The sequence below is a fragment of the Kogia breviceps genome, chromosome 1 (genome assembly GCF_026419965.1).
Source record: "Kogia breviceps isolate mKogBre1 chromosome 1, mKogBre1 haplotype 1, whole genome shotgun sequence".
Lineage (NCBI taxonomy): Eukaryota > Metazoa > Chordata > Mammalia > Artiodactyla > Physeteridae > Kogia > Kogia breviceps.
Window position 1 is genome coordinate 187,986,640 of NC_081310.1, and position 22,594 is coordinate 188,009,233.

The window sequence follows — 22,594 nt, forward strand, 5'->3', positions numbered from 1 at the left end:
CGCGGGCTCTAGAGCGCAGGCTCAGTAGTTGTGGCACCCGGGCTTCGTTGCTCTGCGGCATGTGGGATCTTCCCGGACCAGGGTTCGAACCCGTGTCCGCTGCATTGGCAGGCAGATTCTTAACCACTGCACCACCAGGGAAGCCCAGCTAATCTTTTTAATATTCAGCAAGACAATGTGCGAGGCCCAGAGACAGTGCCCTGGTGCACTGCAGCGCAGCGGTTGTCCTGGGGAAAAGCACTTGTGTGACTGCGCTGCAAGCTGAACCAGCTGCTTTTTTCATGGAACCCTGTTTGTGCTTGAAAGGAGGGCTGATGGGCAAATTGTGGTTGTTCAGAATTGGGTGTTTGGTAGACAGTTTCTTAAAAAGTGAATAAAGTGAGCTTGTCACTTAAAGAGGAATTAACGTAACTCGGTGAACCAGTATTTTCCAAATGACCAGTACATGTTACCAAACCATGTGAGAGTAAATGATGAATTTTAGTGGAATGGAATACGAAACGTTTATTGATTAGTTTCAGATTCTACATTCTAGCCAGTCTTTAAGAACCTATAATTGGTTAAACTTTGGTTTAGTATCAAAGAAAAAATGCACAATTAATTGAAAAACCTATTAAAATATTCTTTTTTTCCAACTAAATATCTGTGTGAAACAACATATCACAACAGTTTGAACTCAGAAGCAGGTATAAAAATCCAGCTGTCTTATTAAGGCAGTCTTTAAACAGTTTCAAAAATATAAAGCAGTGCATCTCCTTTCTCTATAGATTATTTTTGCTTTGGAAAATATAAAAAATGTTATTTAGGTTGCCAGGTAATGGATTTATTCTTACTTTTAAATGAATTAATATTTTAAGAATTGCTGAACCTTAATTTTTAATAGGTACGTATTGATGGAGAGAGCTACACACACAAAAACTCTTCGGAGTCAGTAATTTTTAAGAGTAATGGGGTCCTGAGGCCGAAAAGTTTGAGAACCGAGAGTCCTGGGGCTCTGCTATGTAGGCTTCTTGGGATTAGTTATGGCTCTTTAAATTCTGGAGGCTGCTTAGTGACCCCTTGAAGATTTATGTTTGGGAAACTACAAATCAGCCTTGGGATAGGAATTAGTATATGTGGCTATAGGACTGTCTGCAGGAAGCCAGTTACACTTTATCCTACACAGTCAAAATCAGTGACCCTAAGCTCAGCATGGAGTTGCTACTGCTAAATTGGATCAAAATGCTTTAAAGGAACACATAGGGGGCATAAAAGATATGAATGTTGATCCTTCTGGTCTTCTTGCCTTTGCATATGTCCCCTTGGGGTGCCAGTGCCATTGTATTGCAGCTGTGGCTCAGACGTGCCCTCAAGCTCTCTCACCTTGTCCACTTTCCTTCTGCAGGATGTTCCTGTCGAGGCCCTGACCACAGTTAAGCCATACTGCAATGAGATCCATGCCCAGGCTCAGCTCTGGCTCAAGAGAGACCCCAAGGCATCCTATGAAGCCTGGAAGAAGTGTCTTCCTATCAGAGGTGTGTCTGTCTCTTCGAGACTTGAGAAATCGGTCATTCCTACCCCATCCCAGCAGCCCCACAGTCCCCCCCCTTTCTGTCCCTTTCTTCTCCTTACCTCTCCCTGCACCCCTTTGCCTGCCAGGGATCGATGGCAACGGGAAGTCCCCCAGCAAATCAGAGCTCCGCCATCTCTACTTGACTGAGAAGTATGTGTGGCGGTGGAAGCAGTTCCTGAGTCGTCGGGGGAAGAGGACCTCCCCCTTGGATCTCAAGCTGGGCCACAACAACTGGCTGCGGCAAGTGAGTGACCGTCGCCCGGGCCCCTTGCCCTGCTGCGCTGGCCTCAGATCCCGAGCAGGGTGTTTCTGCTCCTCCCTGCTTGTCTGCTCTGCTTTCTCTTCTTTCTCTTTGTTATTCTTGCTTCCTTTCACATAGGTAGAGGTTCTCAGTTGCCGCCGCCAGCGTGGTGGACTGGCCGAAACAGAGCTCTTTCCACCTTCTCATCAAGCTCGGGATCTCTGCTCTCCTCCCTGACCACTGAACGGACCCGAGCCTCAGTGCCTGTACTCCCCTTTCTCCTTCCACCTTTCATACCTTCTGCTGTCCTCTTCCTCTTTCCAGCTAATGTTCTTAAAGATTAAAGTAATTATATTTTAGAGAATTCATTTGTCCATTGGTTCATAACATAAATAACTGGTTTACATTAAATGTTAAGTGTTCACCGTGTAGCTGTCCCCAAAATAGAATTATAGACGTCTTTGCTAAGGAGAATGCCTGCTTGTCTTTTTTCCTCCTTCAGTAATCTTGGGTACATTCTCCAAAGTACTTGATGGAGAAAATCTCCATGAAGAAGGTGGCTCTTAGGCAGCCTCTTTACCAGTCTGCAGCAGTCTGAGCTTGTGTAGCTGGTGATTTTTACCTTTAACCTTTCCTAGAGAGGTACTCAGAGGACCTCCTCTGGATGGGTGGCAGTTGACTGTGCCCTGCGGGGCCTGGTGAGAGGCTGTTAGTTGAGCCAGGGCTTCTGTCCGTACCCTGCAGGTGCTCTTTACTCCCGCGACGCAGGCTGCACGGCAGGCGGCCTGTACCATCGTGGAAGCTCTGGCCACCATTCCCAGCCGCAAGCAGCAGGTCCTTGACCTCCTCACCAGGTATCATTTGAGAGTGGGATGGGCAGGGTGGTTGGACTTCATCTCGAGCCCTTGCCGCTTTCCCAGGGGAATCCATGGATCAGGGCGACTGGAGGTGCACCTGTGCTCTATAACTATCTCATTCCTTGTAGAAGATCACAGAAACAAAAAAGTTCTAAAAAGCTGAGTTGTAGTGGTGGTACGATTGTAGTGGTAGTAGCAGTGGTGCTGGTGGTAATAGAGCAGCAGAATTTCAGCAGCTAGTATTTTTTGAGGTCTTATGAGCTTATAAATGCTTGGCATGCATTGTCTCATTTAAGCCTTACCTGGGCTTAGAGTCGTTTAATTAACTTGTCTACTGGGAGGCCAGGTGTGAATCCAGGCAGTCTAATTCCAGTGCCCGCATGATTGGCCACTGAACCCTGGGAAACGTACCTTGTGAGGGACTCGGTCACAGCCGTCCTCGTGCTGCCCCAGCATCTGCCGTTCATATCTCGGTGCTTCGTTGTCCCAAGCGTGTGTAGTTCGTTGCACTGCATTCCCTGTTGTGTGCTCTTGAGCTTTCCCCCAGCGTGGGGCGTTCCCGAGGGGGGAGTTTGGGGTTTTCTCGCCCCACCCGCTTCCTTCCACGAAAAAGGGAGTGAAGGACAGCAGAGGCAGGAAAGATGGAAGAAGCAAAGAGGAGCTGTTGGGCCTGTTCGTTGCAGCCGTTTGAGTTTTCTCTCAGTGCCTGTCTCTCCACGGCAGTTACCTGGACGAGTTGAGCATAGCCGGGGAGTGTGCCGCCGAGTACCTGGCGCTCTACCAGAAGCTCATCACTTCCGCTCACTGGAAAGTCTACCTGGCAGCTCGAGGAGTCCTGCCCTATGTGGGCAACCTCATCACCAAGGTACCTCCGTCTCACCCAGCCCAGCAGAGCCCCTTTCCTCCCTAGCTCTGCTTTCATTGTTCTCCTTCTCTGCGTGAACTTCGTGGTGTTCTTTTATGCCAAGAAGAAACATTTGTTGAAAATGCAGGCATACCTTGCCTTATTGCACTTTGCAGGTGACTGCAGGTTTTTGATAAAGTGAAGGTTTGTGGCAACGCTGCATCAAGTAAGACTATCAGCGCCATTTTTCCAACAACATTATTTTTTAATTAAGGGTATATATATATATACATTGTTTTTTTAGACATATGCTATTGCTCACTTACTAGATTACAGTTGAGTGTAGACATGAGTTTTATATTCATGGGAAAAAACAGACAAATTTGTGCGACTCGCTTTATTGCAGTAATCACTTTATTGCAGTGGTCTGGAACTGAACGTGCAGTATTTCCGAGATCTGCGTGTGGTACTTCTGTGACTTCATCGTGTTCATCGTGAGGATGTGCAGTCTGTTGGGGTCACTTTGACTGTTCTCCATTTTTAAGTAGTCCCTTAGCGTCATTGCAACTGTCCTTGGCTTCTTGGAAAGGAGTTCTGCAAAGGTTCAGCTCGAGAGAGCATTAGAAGAAAAAGATGGTGCTGCCAGTCCCTGGACCAGTGGTGGGGTGGACCAGTGTTGTTGGCAGTGTGCTGTCACACTAACTGTGCTTATTGTCCTGTTTAGGAAATAGCCCGCTTGTTGGCCCTGGAGGAGGCCACCCTGAGCACTGACCTGCAGCAGGGCTATGCCCTCAAAAGTCTCACAGGTAGAGAGAGCCTCCCACCCAGCCCTTCCTTTGGGGCACCCTGGGTATAGTTTGGGGACTGACCCTTAGTTCCTTGGATGCTGTGGTTGACTCTCTTCTCTCTCGTGTTGACCACACTGCTCTTTTGAGGTCTGCATTTTTCTCCTCAGGGATGGCTTTACGTCTTTGAGCATCTGTTGGCTATTGACCAGTTCACATCATTGAGCACAAAGATAGTGTTTCCCTGCTTTTGAGTTGCTCGTCATCTTTTGAGGATGAATTAAGCCTTCTTTGCTTAATTCTCATTCAGAACTCTTGTAGCAACTTTTTTCCTGTCCCCACAGGTCTTCTTTCCTCCTTCGTGGAGGTGGAATCCATCAAAAGGCACTTTAAAAGTCGCTTGGTGGGTACTGTGCTGAATGGATATCTGTGCTTGCGGAAGCTGGTGGTGCAGAGGACCAAGCTGATTGACGAGACCCAGGACATGCTGCTGGAGATGCTGGAGGACATGACCACAGGTAGCACCACCCAGCAGCCTGCAGCCCGAGATTCCCATGTCCCTTCTGGCTCCACTTAGGTACACTGGTCTGATTTCCCCAACTTCCTCAGAGCCAGAGCAGGGGCAGCAAACATCTCCTCACATTCAAGGAAAGAAGGAGAAGAAATTTCTCTTGAGACTATTGGTTCTTGGGGTTGTAAAATTCCAGAGCTGGCCTCAGTCAATTGGGACTTAATTTTATACTGGCTGCGCCACGTAGCTTGCGGGATCTTAGTTCCCCGACCAGGGATCGAACCCGTGCCGCCCCGCAGTGGAAGCGCACAGAGTCCTAACAACTGGACTGGCAGGGAATTCCCAGTTTGGACTTTTTATATTGAGCTCGTAGTGCGGGAAGAGGTCAAAAGTTCTCATGTTGGTGTCTTTCATTGGTTCTGGAAGATTCTCAGCCATCATCTCTTCAGTTGCCTCTGCTGTACTCTTTCTCCTTGTACTTGTGGAGCTCCACTCTCACTCTGTCATCCCTATGTCTTCCTCTCTCTTTCATAGTGTCCATCTCATTGTATCTTTATGCTGATTTTGGATAATGTCTTCCATCCTGTACCGTGTCATTCAGTTCATTGATTTTTTTCTTCACTCTGTTATCTTTTTAATCTACCCATTGAATTCTTGCAGTTCTGTGTAGATTTTATAGTCTCTAGTTTTTTACTGACATTTTCTACTCCTTTTATAATCTTTCAGCATAGCAAACTTATTTTTGTGTCTGATGATTCTAAAATTTGAAGTATTTATTGATCTAATTCTGTTGTTTGTTTTTCTGGCTCTTGCTTATGGTGCCTTAAATCTTTTTGCATTTTGTGATTTTTTTTGACTGTGAGCTTGTGTTTTGAGGGTTTATCTGTGGAAATTCTTCAGCACCCGAGTCAAAGGTGGGTTTTTCCAGAGAAGATTTCTATGAGGCATCTCAGGGTACAGCCATCCCAGGGCCGCCTTCAACAAAGTTCTGACCTTAGATTTTTCAGACCTCCTAGATAGCTTGAGCCACCAACCCCTGTGAGGAACAGCTTGTTATGAGTTCCCAGAGGAGATTTTTTCCCCCCTCGACTCAGTGCCGCATTTTGAGGGAAGACAATGTCCTTTCATTGATTTGCTTGGGGGAAAGGGAGAGTTATTTTTAGTTGGCCCTATACCAAGGATGTAGCTCTTTTGGGGTACCAGATTTATATGTATGCATATAGCGGGGTGGTTCCTGCCAGATTCTCCACCTTGGCAGATTTGGGGCTTCATATCCAGCTCTCAAATCCTGGCAGGTTATGGAAATGAAAGCTCATGGCAAAAATTCGCCTCAGTGCTTTGCTAACCTCCCTGGGTTCCCGATTTTTCTTAATTTTGGGGCTGTGGCTTTCTTTGCTAGTGTGGCAGTTCACTGATACCGTGTGTGTGTGTGGGGGGGGGGGTACGCGGGCCTCTCACTGTTGTGGCCTCTCCCGTTGCGGAGCGCAGGCTCCGGACGCACAGGCTCAGTGGCCATGGCTCACGGGCCCAGCCGCTGCACGGCATGTGGGATCTTCCCGGACCGGGGCACAAACCCATGTCCCCTGCGTTGGCAGGCGGGTTCTCAACTACTGCGCCACCAGGGGAGCCCCACTGATACCTTTTTATTCAATATTTTAAATTGTTTTTAAGTGGAGGAGTGGAAAGTAGGTCAGGGGACATAGTCTGCTGTATTGCCAGACATGGAGGGCCTTCTGGTTCCGTTTTCAGCTGTCTTGCTGAGCTAGCTGGTTTGTGACCTTGGCAACTGGACCCTTTTCAAGAGCGTTATTACAGTACTTGCGTATGTGACTTGAAGTTTATCTCTTTCATTTATAGAGGGCAATCTACTTAACCTTTTAGAATGAAACTGAGAACTATAATTCCTTTTGATTTGACTGGAATGTAGTTAGGATCATTATTTGACATTTTTGGGTACCTATTCTGGGCAAGAGAGTGCAAAGTTATAATTCCCAGAGGGAGTAAGACGTGTACACAGCTAACTGTGATGCTCTGTGTTGACTTGGGTATTAAGGCTTTCAAATGGAATGTGGTCTGAGTATAAGAATCAGTCATAGGTGGTTTGTGACCACCTAGAAGGGTGAGATAGGGAGGGTGGGAGGGAGGGAGACACAAGAGGGAAGGGATATGGGAACATGTATATGTATAACTGATTCACTTTGTTATAAAGCAGAAACTAACACACCATTGTAAAGCAATTATACTCCAATAAAGATGTTAAAAAAAAAAAAAAAGAATCAGTCAGCCTCAGGTTTCCAGCTGAAATACTGATATTGCCACATAGGACATTTAAAGACTTGCTAGGCAGCAAGAATCTGTCAGTGATGGAACTTCATTTAAAGTCTCATCTTAGTTTCCGTGTGTGAAGCTCTTTCCTAACTGACTTGGCCACACTGATTTCTGGTAGGTACAGAATCGGAAACCAAGGCTTTCATGGCCGTGTGCATTGAGACAGCCAAGCGCTACAATCTGGATGACTACCGGACTCCTGTCTTCATCTTTGAGAGGCTCTGCAGCATCATCTATCCTGTAAGCTTAAGCAGTGGTGCTTCCCGTGGCTCTCGGGGTGTCGGCGTGAGCCATTTCTCCATGAAGCCTCTTGGTGCTTCATTATAGTCAGGGGTAATCTTACCAGCGGTGGCCTGTTCAGGCAGTGTTTTAGGAAGCGCCGCACATAAAACAGAAGCAACCTCATAATAGTCCCGTTCCACATGGTGGGAAATCTAAAGACCTTCCTTGGTCTCATTTCCTAGATTCAAAGTCAAAATCAGTCTTTCTTTCTGAGCTAGGTCTAACCTCCCATTGCCCAAATCCTGGTATTAATCCAATATGCTGTGAAAGAAGTAACGCTGAGCTAGGGCGTAAGGAAATTTTCACCCTCTTCCTTCTTTCCCTGCCCACGTTTTGTGCACGCTTGGATGCCGGTGTATTTGTTTCCGTAGCCCAAACTATATAGAAGCGTGGTATGATCCAAAGATCCCTTCCTGTTGTTGAGGAAGAATGAAGAACACCGGCATTGTCAGTTAATGATGAGAGATCAGTGGGGTTGGCCGTGCCTGAATATCGTATAATATAGAGAAGACCCTTTCCTTGACTGGAGGGTCACCGGGGATAAAGTCATCTAGCCCCAGACTGGTTGGCACCACATGAGACGAGAAGGAGGAGAGCCCTCTCTTCCCTCGTGTCAGTAATCCAGCTTTCATGGGTCACTCCTCATCTGCTTATTTTGTTAGGCTTTTCCTTCTAATCTCCCCTTAAGTTTCAGAGAAGATGCTTGATATTTAAGGCTATTTGAATTATATTTGGATTTTTTGAATCACCTCTGAGCTTCTTATCCTTTATGTCTTTAAATGTGTAAGGGGCTGGATGAGTTTGGTGTGTTTTCCTCAGAGTGTCCGTGAGCCCTTAAGGTAGGATGGTCTAAATCAAAAAGGTCTCTGCCGTCCCTCTGCACGTATATTTATGCCATCCCTTCTGCTGCTTCCTTCTCTCTGTTGTTTAGGAGGAGAATGAAGTCACTGAGTTCTTTGTGACCCTGGAGAAGGATCCCCAACAAGAAGACTTCTTACAGGGCAGGATGCCTGGGAACCCGTACAGCAGCAATGAGCCAGGCATTGGGCCACTCATGAGGGATATAAAGAACAAGATTTGCCAGGACTGTGACTTGGTGGCTCTCCTGGAGGATGATAGTGGAATGGAGGTAACAAGCATAGGACACTACTGTCATGGTTAGGGTTCCTTTCCCTCAGGGGCTGATTAACACTGGGCCTCTGTAAATGCGGGCTAAGGATCTCCACCTACCTACCCCACCTGGTGTTCTGGGTAATTACCTGTAAAGGGCTCTGCCCACTGCCTGGCACGTGGTAAGCAAATGGTTGGTGACTGTTGCTTGTCATGGTGCAGGCTTTTATTGTTCTTGTTGCTGTGGCAGAGGCTTCCCAGGGATTCCAAGTTAATTAAGCTCCTTAAATACTGGCACTTTAGCCCCTGTGCAGATTTCTGGCCCTGTATCTGGTACCTTCTGGCAGACAACACTAGGGTCTGGCGTTATCGTATACATGGTGAAAAGCATGTTGGTGAAATAGAGAAAATTGTCTTCTTTGGTGCTGAGCTGAAATGGATTCAGGATAGGCGAAAGTCCTCAGCAGTTTTTTAACCTGGAGTCCATGGTTTGGGTTAAAGCTGTTTGTAACCCCTGAACTTGTGCTCAAAATTCTGCATGTTGCACACACATGTGCATTTTTTTAGAGAGGGAGAGTTGATAGGTCCCTGAGGCACAGACGTTATGCCATAAGCGCCCTTTGATCTTGAAATTTTCTTGCCTTACAATTATTTCCAAATAACAGCATCATTTTCTTTTCTGTTCAGCTTCTAGTGAACAATAAAATCATTAGTTTGGACCTTCCTGTGGCCGAGGTTTACAAGAAGGTCTGGTGTACCACGAATGAGGTATGTGCTTGTTTTCTTGCTTGGAGGTGTGGTTTGACTTGCAGGCTTGTACGAGGAAGAGCCGTTGTTCATCGTCACTTGCCCAGGTGGTAGCAGCATGTGAGGACTTTTACTTCCCTTGTCAGTGTTGGTGTGGAGAAAACCGGTCACCTTGTCCTCCTTGTGAGGCAGCTTACTGCTGAGGGGAGAGGAGCTTCAGGAGGGGTGAGCGTTTCCTGGCCGTGCAGCCGGCCCGGGCAAAGTCTGAGGCAGCCCGGTGATGGGGAGGGCTTGCTGTCGAGAGTGGACACCTCTTGACTGAGATTAATCTCAACTCTTATGGGCTTGCTCACGTTTCAGAACATTTTCCAGTACTGTGTCGAGGAGCATAGTTTTTATTTTACTAGTTGGGAAATTGAGACTCAAAAGGCAGTTGTTCTGAAGGAGTGGAAAAGGAAAATGGAGGAAGCATGGCGCTGTGGTCCTTTTGGCCACCTCAGGACCATTTGTCCGCTTATAAAAGTCAGATATTCCACTTCCCCCACTGACATTTTAGCATCAAAACAACCATACGGATTTAATCCCTGATGCACCTAAAAAATTAAGACCAAGCTTCTCTGGGTGCCTTGTAAATGGTGGTATGGAAGCCAAAGAATATACATCATCAGCCTCCCCTTTTGAATCAGGAGGCAAGAAGTTGGGGATCATTTGTCCCTCCCGTTAATGTGCTTAATCCACCGAGGGGTTCTTCCGTCAAAGTCCAGAGTTTGTGGCACCTTTTTATCCGGGCCTTCATCAGCTTCCCTTTTTACTTTATCCCCCATTTCCCTGATAAGCAGCCCATCTCTTCAGCTACAGACAAGGGTCTGTTTTCTGCGTCTCTCTCTTTCTGTCCATGGTCTATGGCTGTCTCCTCTCGTAGTTCCCACTGGGCTTCCACAGCCGGAAATGCTCTGGGACCTGGCCTGACAGGTTCTCTCCCTCCAGGGTTTCATCTCCTGAAGCTGAGCATGGCTTAGAGGCAGGCAGCTGGAATTAGTATGGTACCTGCTCTCCCACTTAATTTGCTAGAATGTGACTTCAAGCCTCCTTTTCTCACCTCCGAAATGAGGCTAATACTACGTGCGCTAGAGCGCCTAAGCTGGTACCTGGCGGAGGGTGAGGTCTCATGGTCCTCCAGTTTAGGCAAGTTGCTGGAATCTTCTAATTCACAAGGCTTATTTCTAGTCGTTCTCTCAGGTTGTAGGTTTAGCTTGAGGAAATTTGGATGAATCCTCTCCTTGCTGTGGGGTTATATGAAGACCTCAGGATCTCCCTAGGCAAAGACTGGTGTATTCTGTTTTCTTGCTTTTGATTCCTGAGACTTGAATCGCAGCCCTTTGATCTAATTGACTTCCCTCATCCTGATCCCTTGAGTAGTGGGCCCTATTGATAAGAGAGACGTTATACTCCTGAAGGAGGCACAGGCTTGGAAACAGAACTGGGCTTATAGCTGGATAACTTTGAACAAGCTGTGTAACCTTGTATAAAAGGGTAATATAAAGTGCCTAATTAGCATAGGGCTTAGTGCAGAGTAAAAACAATAAATACTAGTTGTTATAGTTATTACATAGTTTTAATGAAATTAAGTGAGGTAGTGTCTGTAAAATGCTTCACACAATTCCTGGCCTGTACTAGACCTTAAATAAAATGAGCTTTCTTTCCGCTAAGTGAATTGTAGTGCATCTGGATTCTAGATTTTGTGGTTAAGACCCTGCAGAGAAATAGAAGTTGTCCACACCGCTGAAGCGTTAAGCAAGACCAGGTGTCAAGTCCTTTGCATTTTCTGCGCCTGTTCACAAGCACACTTCTCCAACTCTTGTCTGCTCAGGGAGAGCCCATGAGGATTGTCTACCGGATGCGGGGGCTGCTGGGCGACGCCACTGAGGAGTTTATCGAGTCCCTGGACTCCACCACGGGTACGGCCCTTCCCACAGACGCCGCTGCATGTTCGGTGTGAGGACTGGGAGGGCTGAGCAGCAGTTCACAGCCTGGGACTTGGGGGCAGTCTGGGCAAATGCTCTCTCGTAATTCTGTTCAGAATTGAGGGGGGATTCCTCCTCTGGCTGAGGAAAAATGTGGTTATCAGTGGCCCCGTTCAGATACTGCTGGGGCCGTGGTGGGGGGGCTGGGGGAAGTGCAGCGAGCAACAAACGAGTGTTCAGGGCCCCTTATTTAGGGTTTTTGTTTTTTTCGTTAGTGGTTGTAATGCTTGTATTTTCACGTAATTGAGTAAACAATTTTAAGTGACTTGAAACTTTAAAAAAAGTTACTAAGAGTGAGACAGTGAAGTTTGATATCCAATACTGACCCCTTTTATTGGCTACGTTCATTAGTGGAGATCCGGAAAAGGGAAGCAGCCACCAGCCTGGAAGAGGGCTGTTCTTTATTCCTGTCTTCACCTCCATTTTTGCTTGGCTTCCCTTTTCTCCCAGATGAAGAAGAAGATGAAGAAGAAGTGTATAAGATGGCTGGTGTGATGGCCCAGTGTGAGGGCCTGGAATGCATGCTTAACAGACTGGCAGGGATCAAAGACTTCAAGCAGGGACGCCACCTTCTAACAGTGAGTTGGAGGCAGCGAAGTGGGAGAGGCCCCCATGGACAGAAGCTTGTGACCCCTGCCATTTCACCCTCGGGGGCAGCATGGTGCCCTGTACCAGTGCAAACAAGTGAAGGACCTGAGAGCTTCCTTGGCCCTCTCTACACTTCAGGCTCCCTCCCCACTGCCCTCTTCCCTGCCCGCTCTGCCCGAAAAACCAGCGTGAGAGAGCAAGCCTTCTGCTATACTTCTTTAGTCACCTGTGGAACCAGTGTCTAATTGTCTTTCCCCAAAAAGCTGCACTTGTGTCAATTATTATTATTACTGCTTTTTAAAATGGATTTTGTAAGTAACTCTTAAATTTTTTGTAGGATTTTGTTTCGTTATTCATCCAACTATCTCATTAGGGAAGAGTATAGGATTCTAAAGGCACCATACATATTACACTATTGTTTTCACCTCCAGGGAACATGAGAACATACATTATTGTACCCATGTTGTCAATGAGCTACATGGTTCTGAGCTCCCACGGGCCCTGAGCTGTGGGATCTTTCTGTTTACTATTATTAGTTCAGAGTCCGAGTTAGTACTGGCATTTCCCCCAAGACAACAGGGCATCACCTGTTCCACGAGGAATTAGTGTCCCTGCCATAGTTTTAGAGATGGCAGAGATATATATACCCAGCCCACGGGAGCTACTGCTGGAGACCATTGCTGCTGAGATGTAAGCCTGACAGGAGAGCCCAGCCACCATATCATGTCTCCTTAAGGAAACTTCACTGTCCTCTGTATTTCAGGAGGAGTATCTGCTGATCGTACACGACCCCTCTTGGACATTTCTTTCCTGCTTGTCCCCATGTCTTCACTCACAGATGGTCTCATGGGTTTTGACTGGCTTTTCTTGTCAGGTGCTGCTGAAATTATTCAGTTACTGCGTGAAGGTGAAAGTCAACCGGCAACAGCTGGTCAAGCTGGAAATGAACACTTTGAATGTCATGCTGGGGACTCTCAACCTGGTAAAGAGTGTGGGCTGCAAAAGACAAAGAATGAACCTTGGTGGGGGAAGTCCTGGGTGGGAAAAAGACATCGCACTTCTGGGCTCAAATGAAATAGATTTGTGGCCTTTTCAAGCCCTTCATCTGTCTCACTGGTGGGCACAGAGTCTTAAATTATTCAGGCTGTTCCTTATCCTCCTGCTGGCTCACCCCGTGCTGCTGCCATGACTCCCAAGAGCTCCCTTGTTTCTTTTCTGAATTCAGATGAGGAGCAAGAGGAATTAGTCCCTCTGCACCGGTCCAGACCGCACCCCAGCGGGAAAGTAATGCCACTCACCTCAGGGCAACCAGATAGAAACCGAAACGTCGTTTTCACTGTCCTCAGAAACCCACACACTGCCTGTCTCTCCGTGCATGTACCTGCACACACACACGCACAGAATTTCCGGAATGTAAGGCCACGAAGAACATCCTTGAGGAGCAGATCCCATGAGCAGTGAGTGGTTGTGGTCTATCCCTAGAGTGACTAGGCCTCCTTCTCCTGCAGGCCCTGGTAGCTGAGCAAGAAAGCAAGGACAGTGGTGGTGCGGCTGTGGCCGAGCAGGTGCTTAGCATTATGGAGATCATTCTGGATGAGTCCAATGCTGAGCCCCTGAGTGAGGACAAGGTGAGTGGAGCCCGGTCTGTCCACCTGCAGACATCATCTCATTGCCAGCCACTGGCTTGTTTGTGTCTAGCTGTGTCAACTAAGAATGATTGAACTTGCCCAGCTCACGGTGACATCATTATGTTAAAGCCTGAAATCTAGATTCAGAGGAAGCAAAGCTGGCTGTTCCAGTTGATAGACAAGGGCCTTAGTCCAACCCCTCAATTCACAGTTGAGGAAGCTCCAAGCCCAGAGAGATGAAGTGAGCCGTTCGATATCATATAGTCGGTTACTGTACACTTGGAGGCCTAGAACTCAGGTCTGCAGCTCCTAGTTCAGTTTCTCTCCACTTAGCACACCCATGCGTTCCTCTCTTCTTGTTGGTGTTGATGGTTTGGCTAGAGATACGACCAAATGAATACCAGGCAGCCTGCATTCTCTCAGGGGAGGGGAACATTGTGTTGGTTTATTTTGACCACCTGAAACTATTAACAGAGCCACTGCAGAGAGTTAGCTACTAGTTTATGAGGTAGAACTCACACTGCTGATTATTCCCCAGGAAATGCCGAGACACTCTTCTTCTAGGGCTACTCCTGATGGCTCTGATGGAAATGGATGACCTTTAATGCTGGCCGCAGCCAAAGTCCCGACCTTATTAGTGGGCCTTCCGTCCTCTCCCTTACTGCAGGGCAACCTCCTCCTGACGGGTGACAAGGATCAACTCGTTATGCTCTTGGACCAGATCAACAGCACCTTCGTTCGCTCCAACCCTAGCGTGCTCCAGGGCCTGCTTCGCATCATCCCATACCTTTCCTTCGGGGAGCTGGAGAAGATGCAGATCTTGGTGGAGCGGTTCAAACCATACTGCAGCTTTGATAAGTATGTTGCTTAGATTTCAGACAGCTAAACGAGAGTCCCTATGAAAACCCTGAGCTAGTTCTGTGAGACTAAGGAAGAATCACCTGAGTTTCTATTAGATTTTTGTGTGCTAGTCTGGCCTTTAAGGGCTTTGTCTAACTGGGGAGGCACAAAGTAAAATACATTGTGTTAAAGTAGCACCTGGTGAGGCAGAGAAGGAGAAGTGGTTGGTGACATGGGAAGGGGATATGACAAGCTGGAGGGAGTCATGTGTGCAAAAGCATGAGAATGCAAGAGGGGGTTGGGAGTTAGGGGGGCATGGCAGGAGCCAGATGAGAAGGGTCTTTATGTTATGCTCAGGAGTTTAGACTTGACCCTACAGGCCATTGAAGATTGTCAACCAAGAAAAGGACGTATCAGCTTTTGTTCCTCCTTTCACACTCTCAGGGTCTTTGCTCTTTTCTCCCAGGTATGATGAAGATCACAGTGGTGATGATAAAGTCTTCCTGGACTGCTTCTGTAAAATCGCAGCCGGCATCAAGAACAACAGCAACGGGCATCAGCTAAAGGATCTGATTCTCCAGAAGGGAATCACCCAGAATGCACTTGACTATATGAAAAAGCACATTCCCAGTGCCAAGAAGTAAGCAGCACCTCTGTCAGAGGGGCTGCTTTCCCTCCCCTCTTTCTGGTTCCTTTTCTCCTTCATCATCTTGGCATCCCTCTGCCTTCCCTGGGGTCTCCCTCCCCTTCTGGAAACTATCAAGGTGACCATGCAACCCTTGGGGCTGTGGGAAAGGATGGCAATTTGTTGGTTTCTGTTTCGAGGACTCACTTCTGTCTGGTTTCTCAGCTGAGTTGGGTGGTCCTTGGTGATTCTTTATGGTACGCTTGGAGGGTCACATCTAAACAAGCCAGAATCAATAGCCAGTTTCTAGGTGGACTTTGCTTCTCTGGCCTGCTCATAAGCCTCTCTCTGCTTTGCAGCTTGGATGCTGACATCTGGAAAAAGTTTTTGTCTCGCCCAGCCCTGCCGTTTATCTTGAGACTTCTTCGGGGGCTGGCCATCCAGCACCCTGCCACCCAGGTGAGTAACCAGCATGCACGTGGGCCTTATTCTGGAGCAGGACATGTGAGGTAACCACACCCTCTCTCCTCATCTGCCACGACTGAGTGAAGGTAACCACCTTGATTAGCCTTGAGATGGGAGTTGCCCTGAGTAGAAGGACTCTCGGAAGTCATCTGGTTCACCTCTGTGTGCAGACAGGATTAAGTTACATTTCTGATTTCCTCATTCAACTCGTTCTTATGTGGGGCTTCTTTATCTCACGGGGCTTAGCTGAGCAGCAGTTGTGAGGGTGTGGCTGGCCAGAGGGTAAAAAGAGTTTCGATTTCTGCCCGTAGTCCCTGGGACATTTGTGATGCCATCACTACCATTTTGTGCTCGGCCCCAGGCGGCGGAAAAACTTGGTTCTCAGGGAGGCCCAACCTTGTCCACCGTGTCCTCCTGACAGTCACTGGGCGGAGCTATCTGTTACTCTCACAAACCCTAATTGGCCCAGATAGGTGGCCAGTCTGGATTTGTTTATTTTAATTAAACTTTTTATTTTGAGATTATTGTAGATTTACACGGAGTTGTTAAGAAATAATGCAGAGATGTCGTGCATACCCATTACTTAGTTTCTCTCAGTGGGAACGCCGTGCAAAACTAGGAAATTTATCACAGCCAGGATAGTGACATCCATGCAGTGAAGATTCGGGACCATTTCCTTACTGCAGGGATCCCTCTTGTCTGTCTGTCTGTCTATCTATCTATCTATCTAATCTATCTAGTCTATCTATCTTTATTTATGCTGTGTTGGGTCTTTGTTGCTGTGTGCGAGGGCTTTCTCTAGTTTTCTCTAGTTTCTCTAGTTGCGGCAAGCAGGGGCTACTTTTCTTTGCGGTGTGCAGGCTTCTCATTGTGGTGGCTTCTCTTGTTGCGGAGCATGGGTTCTAGGCGTGCAGGCTTCAGTAGTTGTGGCACATGGGCTCAGTAGTTGTGGCTCACGGCCTCTAGAGTGCAGGCTCAGTAGTTGTGGCGCACGGGCTTAGCTGCTCCGCGGCATGTGGGATCTGCCCAGACCAGGGCTCGAACCCGTGTCCCCTGCGTTGGCAGGCGGATCCTTAACCACTGTGCCACCAGGGAAGTCCCTATCCTTTTATAGCCACATTCACCTGCCCTGACAACCACTGATCTGTTCTCCATCTCTGTAATTGTGTCCTGTCAAGAATGTTGTACACTAAATGGAATCATAAAGCATGTAACCTTTGGGGATTGGCTTTGTTCGCTCGGCATAATTGTTTGGCGGTTTGTCCTGGTCGTTGTATATATTAGTCATTTGTTCCTTCTTACTGCTGAGTAGTGTCCACGGCGGGGGGTGCACCGTGACCCGTTTAACCATCACCCATTAAAGGGCATCTGGGTTGTTGCCATTTTGAGGCTGCTATGAATAAAGCAGCTGTGAATGTTCACGTGCAGGTTTTTGTGTGAATAAGTTTCCATTTCTTTGGGGTAAATGCCCAAGACTGCAGTTACTGGCTTGTGTGGTAGTTGCATTATTTTGTTTTACAAGAAACTGCCAAACTTTTCTAGAGTGGCTGCACCACTTTACATTCCCATTGGCGGGGTGTGAGTGGTCCGCTTTATCTGCATCCTTGCCAGCATTTGGTGGTGGTTCAGCCATGCTGATAGACGTAGCGTGATGTCTTGTGGTTTTAATTTGTTTTCTCTAATGGATAATGACACTCACTGCACCTCTTTTCATGTCTTTCATCTGTCTGTCTGCTTCAGCGAAATGTATGTCCATATTTTTTGCCCATTTTCTGGTAGTATTGATTGTTTTTTCAATGTTGAGTTTTGAGAGTCCTCAGGGCTGCATTTTTTTATTGTTGTTTAGAGCTGTCTATCTTGAGTATAGTTCCACGTTCTCATTTAGTGATCTGTTCTCATAACTCATTCCAAAAATGTGGTTAATTGGCTACAGTAAAGGTTCTTCCATATGTCTCACTCAAATAACTATAGTACTCAACTTTTGTTCAGTTCAGTGGAAATAGTCATAATTACTACATCTTATGGATAATTCTCCCTACGTAAGAGTTTTCACTTATTTTTTTTCCCCTATCTTTGTAACATCTTTTTATTTAGAATGTGGGTAAGTCAAGGGACAGAATTGTCATTTGGCCAGTGGCAACACATTGACCTGAGAACTCAGGTCAGTGGATTCCAAGCTTATTCTTAGTTACTAAATTGAGTTCTTTTTTAAAAACAAGGCTTCATCTAGTTAGATACTTGGCATTCATACTTCTGACCGTTCACTTCTCTTTTAGCACGTATTTATGTCGTGCCTGTCGTGTACCTGTGCTGCGCTAGGTTGTGGCGACGTTGGCAGATGAGACAGTCACAGCCCCCTCTGGGAGCTCACTGTCTGGTGGAAGATAGAGCCGAGGACATAGTGATAACAGAGCAGGGGGTAAATGCAGTGTGGAAGGGGATTTCTAAGAGGAGAATAGGGCACCTGCAGAGGCTCAGAGGTGAGAGAGCTTAAAGCATTCCAGGAATTGAAAGCAGCTGCATTGGAGGTGAGACATGGCAAGAGCCGGCACTGGAGATGTAAGCGTGGGTCCACATCACAAGCCCCACGGAGAAGAGTGTGGATTGTCTCCTGAGGGTAGTGCACCTGGCCGTACCCTAGAGGATGAACTGGATGGAGGTGACAGGGGAGGTGGGAAGAACAGTTGGCAGGCTTTTATTGTGATCGAGGTGAGAGGCCATGGCGGCTGAACTCCAGTAAGTGAGGTGGACAGTGAATGGATTCGACAGAGATCTGGGAGGTGGAATAAATGGGATTTGGAGATTGATTGCACGTGGGTGGTGGAGAAGCTGGGTGAATCAAGAACTCCATTCCGTATCTGGACTGAGTGATGGGAGTGGTGATGCCATTGAAAGAGATGGGGGAACTGGGAGGTTTGGGAGTGAGTGAGGGGGAGGAGAGTCTGTGATGTTAGATTATTAGCTTGTGGTCTGTCCTCCTAACTAGAGTGTAAGCCTCAGGAGGGTGAGAGCTTCACATGCATGTGTGTGTGCACACACGTGCACACAGTAAACAGCCCGAATGTTAAGTCCAGGGGACCTGTGGAATATTCAGTAGGCAGTTGAACCACGAGTTCAGCATTGAGGAGCGTGAGACAAGAGGTAGCCTGTCATTTCGCTGAGGCGTGAAGTGGACGTGTACCTGCTGTGAAAATAGGTCTGTGAGCTAGTGAGTGACCTGCGTTGAGTGCTGAGCTTTCACATTGCAAGTTGGCTTTGTTGTTTTCGATTTATTGTCAACTGTGTGGTAACTGGCATCAGCTCACCAGTGATGGGCTGGTGCGGATTTCGCAGTGAGCTCCCCTGGAGAGCTTTTGCGGATTTCCCCTGCCTTCGGTGTTGTCATGTTCTCCCACCCCTGTGGATAGTGTGGTGCTGTCGTGTAGCAGCTGCCAGCATTTTTAAGCACAGGAGATTTTTGTTTACATCTCTTTCTTTCTAAGTTTTTTCTTATCCCCACTCCCACGTGTAGTTGTACGTCTGGAATCCCTAGGTTGAGAAAACTGCTGTGCTCCTGGGTTTGGTGGACGCAGATGAAGAACTTAGCACAGCCCCCGTGAACATCAAGGGCCTTCTTTGCTTGGTGTGGTTGCTGAGTTCACCACTGAGGCCTCATCAGGTGCTGCTTCTCCAGGGACTCTTATCTGAGCCCCTCTCACTTTCACTGTGCTGAGCACTTTACATATGGCATCTGATTTAATCATCATGGTGGCCCTGGCCTGCCCCCATTTTATAGACAGGGTTATGGAGACTGAAGAGCGTGGTGACTAGTCAGAGGTTGGTGGCAGAGCCTAACCTCCTCCATTTGTCCGAATCTCTTGAAGTGTAAAATCAGAGGATCTGATTGAAACCAAGCAGATGACATGAGATTGTGCACATGTTTTAAACCTTTAAGCTCCTGAAAAGAACGCTTGTTTACATAATTGGAGGCCTTCATCTCTTTGGTCCCTTCTTGACAGGTTCTGATCGGAACCGACTCCATCACAAACCTGCATAAACTGGAGCAGGTATCCAGCGATGAGGGCATTGGGACCCTGGCAGAGAACCTGCTGGAGGCGCTGCGGGAACACCCTGACGTGAACAAGAAGATAGACGCGGCCCGTAGGGAGACCCGGGCCGAGAAGAAGCGCATGGCCATGGCCATGAGGCAGAAGGCTCTGGGCACGCTGGGCATGACGGTACAGCCACGCCCGGGTTCCTGCATTCTTGCCTACCCTGTGGCACAGTCATTTGTGCTCTGGCGTGTCAGAGCTGGGGTTGGGGATGGTGAAGGTGAAGGCTGTGGGCGGGGGGTCAAGTGTACTGGGCATCGCGCTCGATGCTTCACCTTCTCTCATCTTCCCGGCAACCCGTAGATGTGTGACTATCATTGTTCTGCTCTGTGGATGAGGCTCAGAGGTTAAATGACTTAAGTTCACAGAAGCATTAAAAATGGTGGTAATCATCGTTTATTATCAAAGATTTACTATATGCCAGGCACTGTGCTTAGGCAGCTTCCTTTTAATATTGTATTTAAGCCCTCATGTGCTTCTGAGAGGTTGATTTTATACCCATTTTTCAGATGACCTAATTGAGGCTGAGAGGTGAAGTAAATCGGCTAAGGCACATAACTAATAAGTGGCTGACAGGCGTTTGAACCTGGGTCTGTTCGACAAGAAGGGCTCTGTGCTCTTCTCACTGTCCTACCTTGGAGGAAGCAGAGGTCCTGTGAGAGCCTTCTCCAGACCAGCGAACTTGAGTGTCAACAGTTTTAATACTCCCATGGGAACAGTATATGAATCATGCTGCAGCAGCCCTTGTCAGCCGAGAGTTGGTCTTGCTGGCACAGAGAAAGGGGGCTTCTTTGTTGGCAAGTGGCAACTTGCCAGGGTTCTAGCTGGATGGTTTCCTCTGCTTCAATGGTTCCTGTAGGAAGAGAATAGCAGGAGAATCTGGGTCTTTACCCTCATTAGAAGCCAACTAAAGAGATTTCCTTTCAGTGCAGCAGTCCTTTTCGTGTATGTGGAATGTCAACTCTGTGCCTGCGTGTCCCCAAGCTGCAGTGGGAGGGTGCGTGGAAATTCCCGTCTGACATGCCACCTGGGGTTCCCCTTACAGACCAATGAGAAGGGCCAGGTCGTGACCAAGACGGCGCTCTTGAAGCAGATGGAGGAGCTGATCGAGGAGCCGGGCCTCACGTGCTGCATCTGCAGGGAGGGGTACAAGTTCCAGGTACAGCTGCGGGCTTGCGGTCAGTCCCAAGGGCCAGGTGGCCTCACTCGCCTGAGGCCTTTTTGTTCTTAGACCAGAGTCGAGGCTCCTGTCTTAGGGCCAGCTGTCCTCTGTGAAGGTGGGGAGGCAGACTGATCTGAACGGTAGTCTCTTCGTCGTCATCAACAGCTACCACTCCCTGGGTCCCTTCTGTGTGCCAGGCCCTGTGCCCAGAGCCTTGATGTAAACTGGGTGATTTTATCTCTAAACCTGTAAAAAGCCCTAATTTATGGATGAGAAAACAAAGTTCATGTAGCAGAGCCAGAGTTCTAGCCCAGGCTTTTCTGACTTCAGACCTGGGGCTTTTAAAAACACATCCTGCTGCTGCCGTGTTCAGATAACCTGGGGAGAAGGTCAGGACCTTGGCTTTCTTGGCTCCACCAAACTCGATTTAACACGTGAAGGAGCAGAACAGTAAGTGACCAGTTTGCTCCTCTAAAGGCCTAAAAGGCATCCCTCTTCCTCTCCAGCTTGAATGTATTACTTAGCACCCAAGCCTGTTGAAGGGCCACAAGCCCTGTAAGTCCTGCTGTGACACAGGCTCCTTGGAGCTTTCTGGTCAGTTTAGGAAAACAAGAGACTCAACAAGAAGACACTTTATTCTTCATTTTCAGATAAAAGACGCAAAAAGGAAGGGACCGTTCAGGCTCGCATTTCTGCCCTTCTGCCTCGCAGCATCCACTTTATTTCAGTTGCTCCCCACAACCCTCATTTCACTGGGGCTCTGCCCAGCCAAGTGCTTAACCAGGAGACCGAGGGGCTCATCATCACCCCCTTTCCTGAATGCATCCCTTCCTAGGATCGTAGACCCTCGGGGCCCCTCTGCTCTGCTTCACCTCCTTTCACAACCTGTCTTGGAGTTTCACCTCTCCTCCTTTTTATGTTATCTTTGCAGCCCACCAAGGTCCTGGGCATTTATACCTTCACCAAGCGGGTAGCCTTAGAGGAGATGGAGAACAAGCCCCGGAAACAGCAGGGCTACAGCACCGTGTCCCACTTCAACATCGTGCACTACGATTGCCACCTGGCTGCCGTCAGGTGGGCCTGGCTCTTGCGGGGTGGCTCCTTCACTAGACCTCCCCTTGCATGTGCTTCAGTTCTAGCCCTGTGTGACTTCAGGGAGCGGGCAGCTCGCCAGAGGCCCTGGACTGGGAGGGGGTGGGACTGCCACCCCTGAGGCTTTAATTCTGTTGCTTAGGCTCTGCGAAGTACGGTGTCCTACCTTCAGCCATACAGGCCCAAGTGCCATTCCTGCCATATGATCTGGAAAAGACACTTGGCTTTTGGCCCAAGGCTGGTGAGAGCAGCCTCGCTTACTAGAGGCGGTGAAGCTGGCATTTACCGTCATGGTTACAAACGGCTGCTCCTCTCTGTAGAGTCAGCCACACGGACCAGCACTTCCTTAGTGTCAGCAAACCCTCCTCCACCCCCGCGCGCCCAGGTGCCTGGTTGCCAGATTAATTCCAGCAGTCACTTGTCTCTGCTGTCCTCCCAATCCAGGCTGGCTCGAGGCCGGGAAGAGTGGGAAAGTGCTGCCCTTCAGAACGCCAACACTAAGTGCAACGGGCTCCTTCCCGTCTGGGGGCCCCATGTTCCTGAGTCAGCTTTTGCCACCTGTCTGGCGAGGTGAGTGTGGAGCGTCTTGCGTGGTAGAAAAGAGAGGGTCCCCAGGAGATGGGTGAGGGTCAGCTGTCAGCCTGGCCCCGGGGAAGCCATCTCCTGTCACCTTCGTCAGGAATCCACGTCTGTCTTTGCTTCCTGACAGGGGAGCCCGTCTGGAAGAGAGGGGACTCTGCTGGGAGAAGCCAGCACCCTCGGCGTCGGGGGCCCCAGGTGGAATCTCTGGTTATCTGCTACCTCTCCTCCTTTGCTGATCTT

The 22,594-nt window shown here is 48.3% G+C and overlaps 1 protein-coding gene across 7 annotated transcripts in view; it reads left to right on the plus strand.

Annotated features, from left to right (window-relative positions):
* The window catches only part of UBR4 (ubiquitin protein ligase E3 component n-recognin 4), a 129,353-nt gene that overhangs the window by 95,337 nt on the left and 11,422 nt on the right, over positions 1-22,594 (plus strand). For all 7 annotated transcript variants that reach the window (XM_067016265.1, XM_067016274.1, XM_067016303.1 and 4 more), the window contains 20 exons: positions 1,385-1,514; positions 1,639-1,796; positions 2,538-2,647; positions 3,374-3,515; positions 4,219-4,300; positions 4,624-4,797; positions 7,237-7,358; positions 8,332-8,529; positions 9,198-9,278; positions 11,128-11,215; positions 11,732-11,859; positions 12,744-12,851; positions 13,378-13,497; positions 14,165-14,355; positions 14,804-14,977; positions 15,322-15,421; positions 19,426-19,644; positions 20,564-20,677; positions 21,612-21,754; positions 22,217-22,342. In XM_067016265.1, the coding sequence (XP_066872366.1) occupies positions 1,385-1,514; positions 1,639-1,796; positions 2,538-2,647; positions 3,374-3,515; positions 4,219-4,300; positions 4,624-4,797; positions 7,237-7,358; positions 8,332-8,529; positions 9,198-9,278; positions 11,128-11,215; positions 11,732-11,859; positions 12,744-12,851; positions 13,378-13,497; positions 14,165-14,355; positions 14,804-14,977; positions 15,322-15,421; positions 19,426-19,644; positions 20,564-20,677; positions 21,612-21,754; positions 22,217-22,342 (2,708 nt within the window). The remainder of the gene's footprint in view (positions 1-1,384; positions 1,515-1,638; positions 1,797-2,537; positions 2,648-3,373; positions 3,516-4,218; positions 4,301-4,623; positions 4,798-7,236; positions 7,359-8,331; positions 8,530-9,197; positions 9,279-11,127; positions 11,216-11,731; positions 11,860-12,743; positions 12,852-13,377; positions 13,498-14,164; positions 14,356-14,803; positions 14,978-15,321; positions 15,422-19,425; positions 19,645-20,563; positions 20,678-21,611; positions 21,755-22,216; positions 22,343-22,594) is intronic.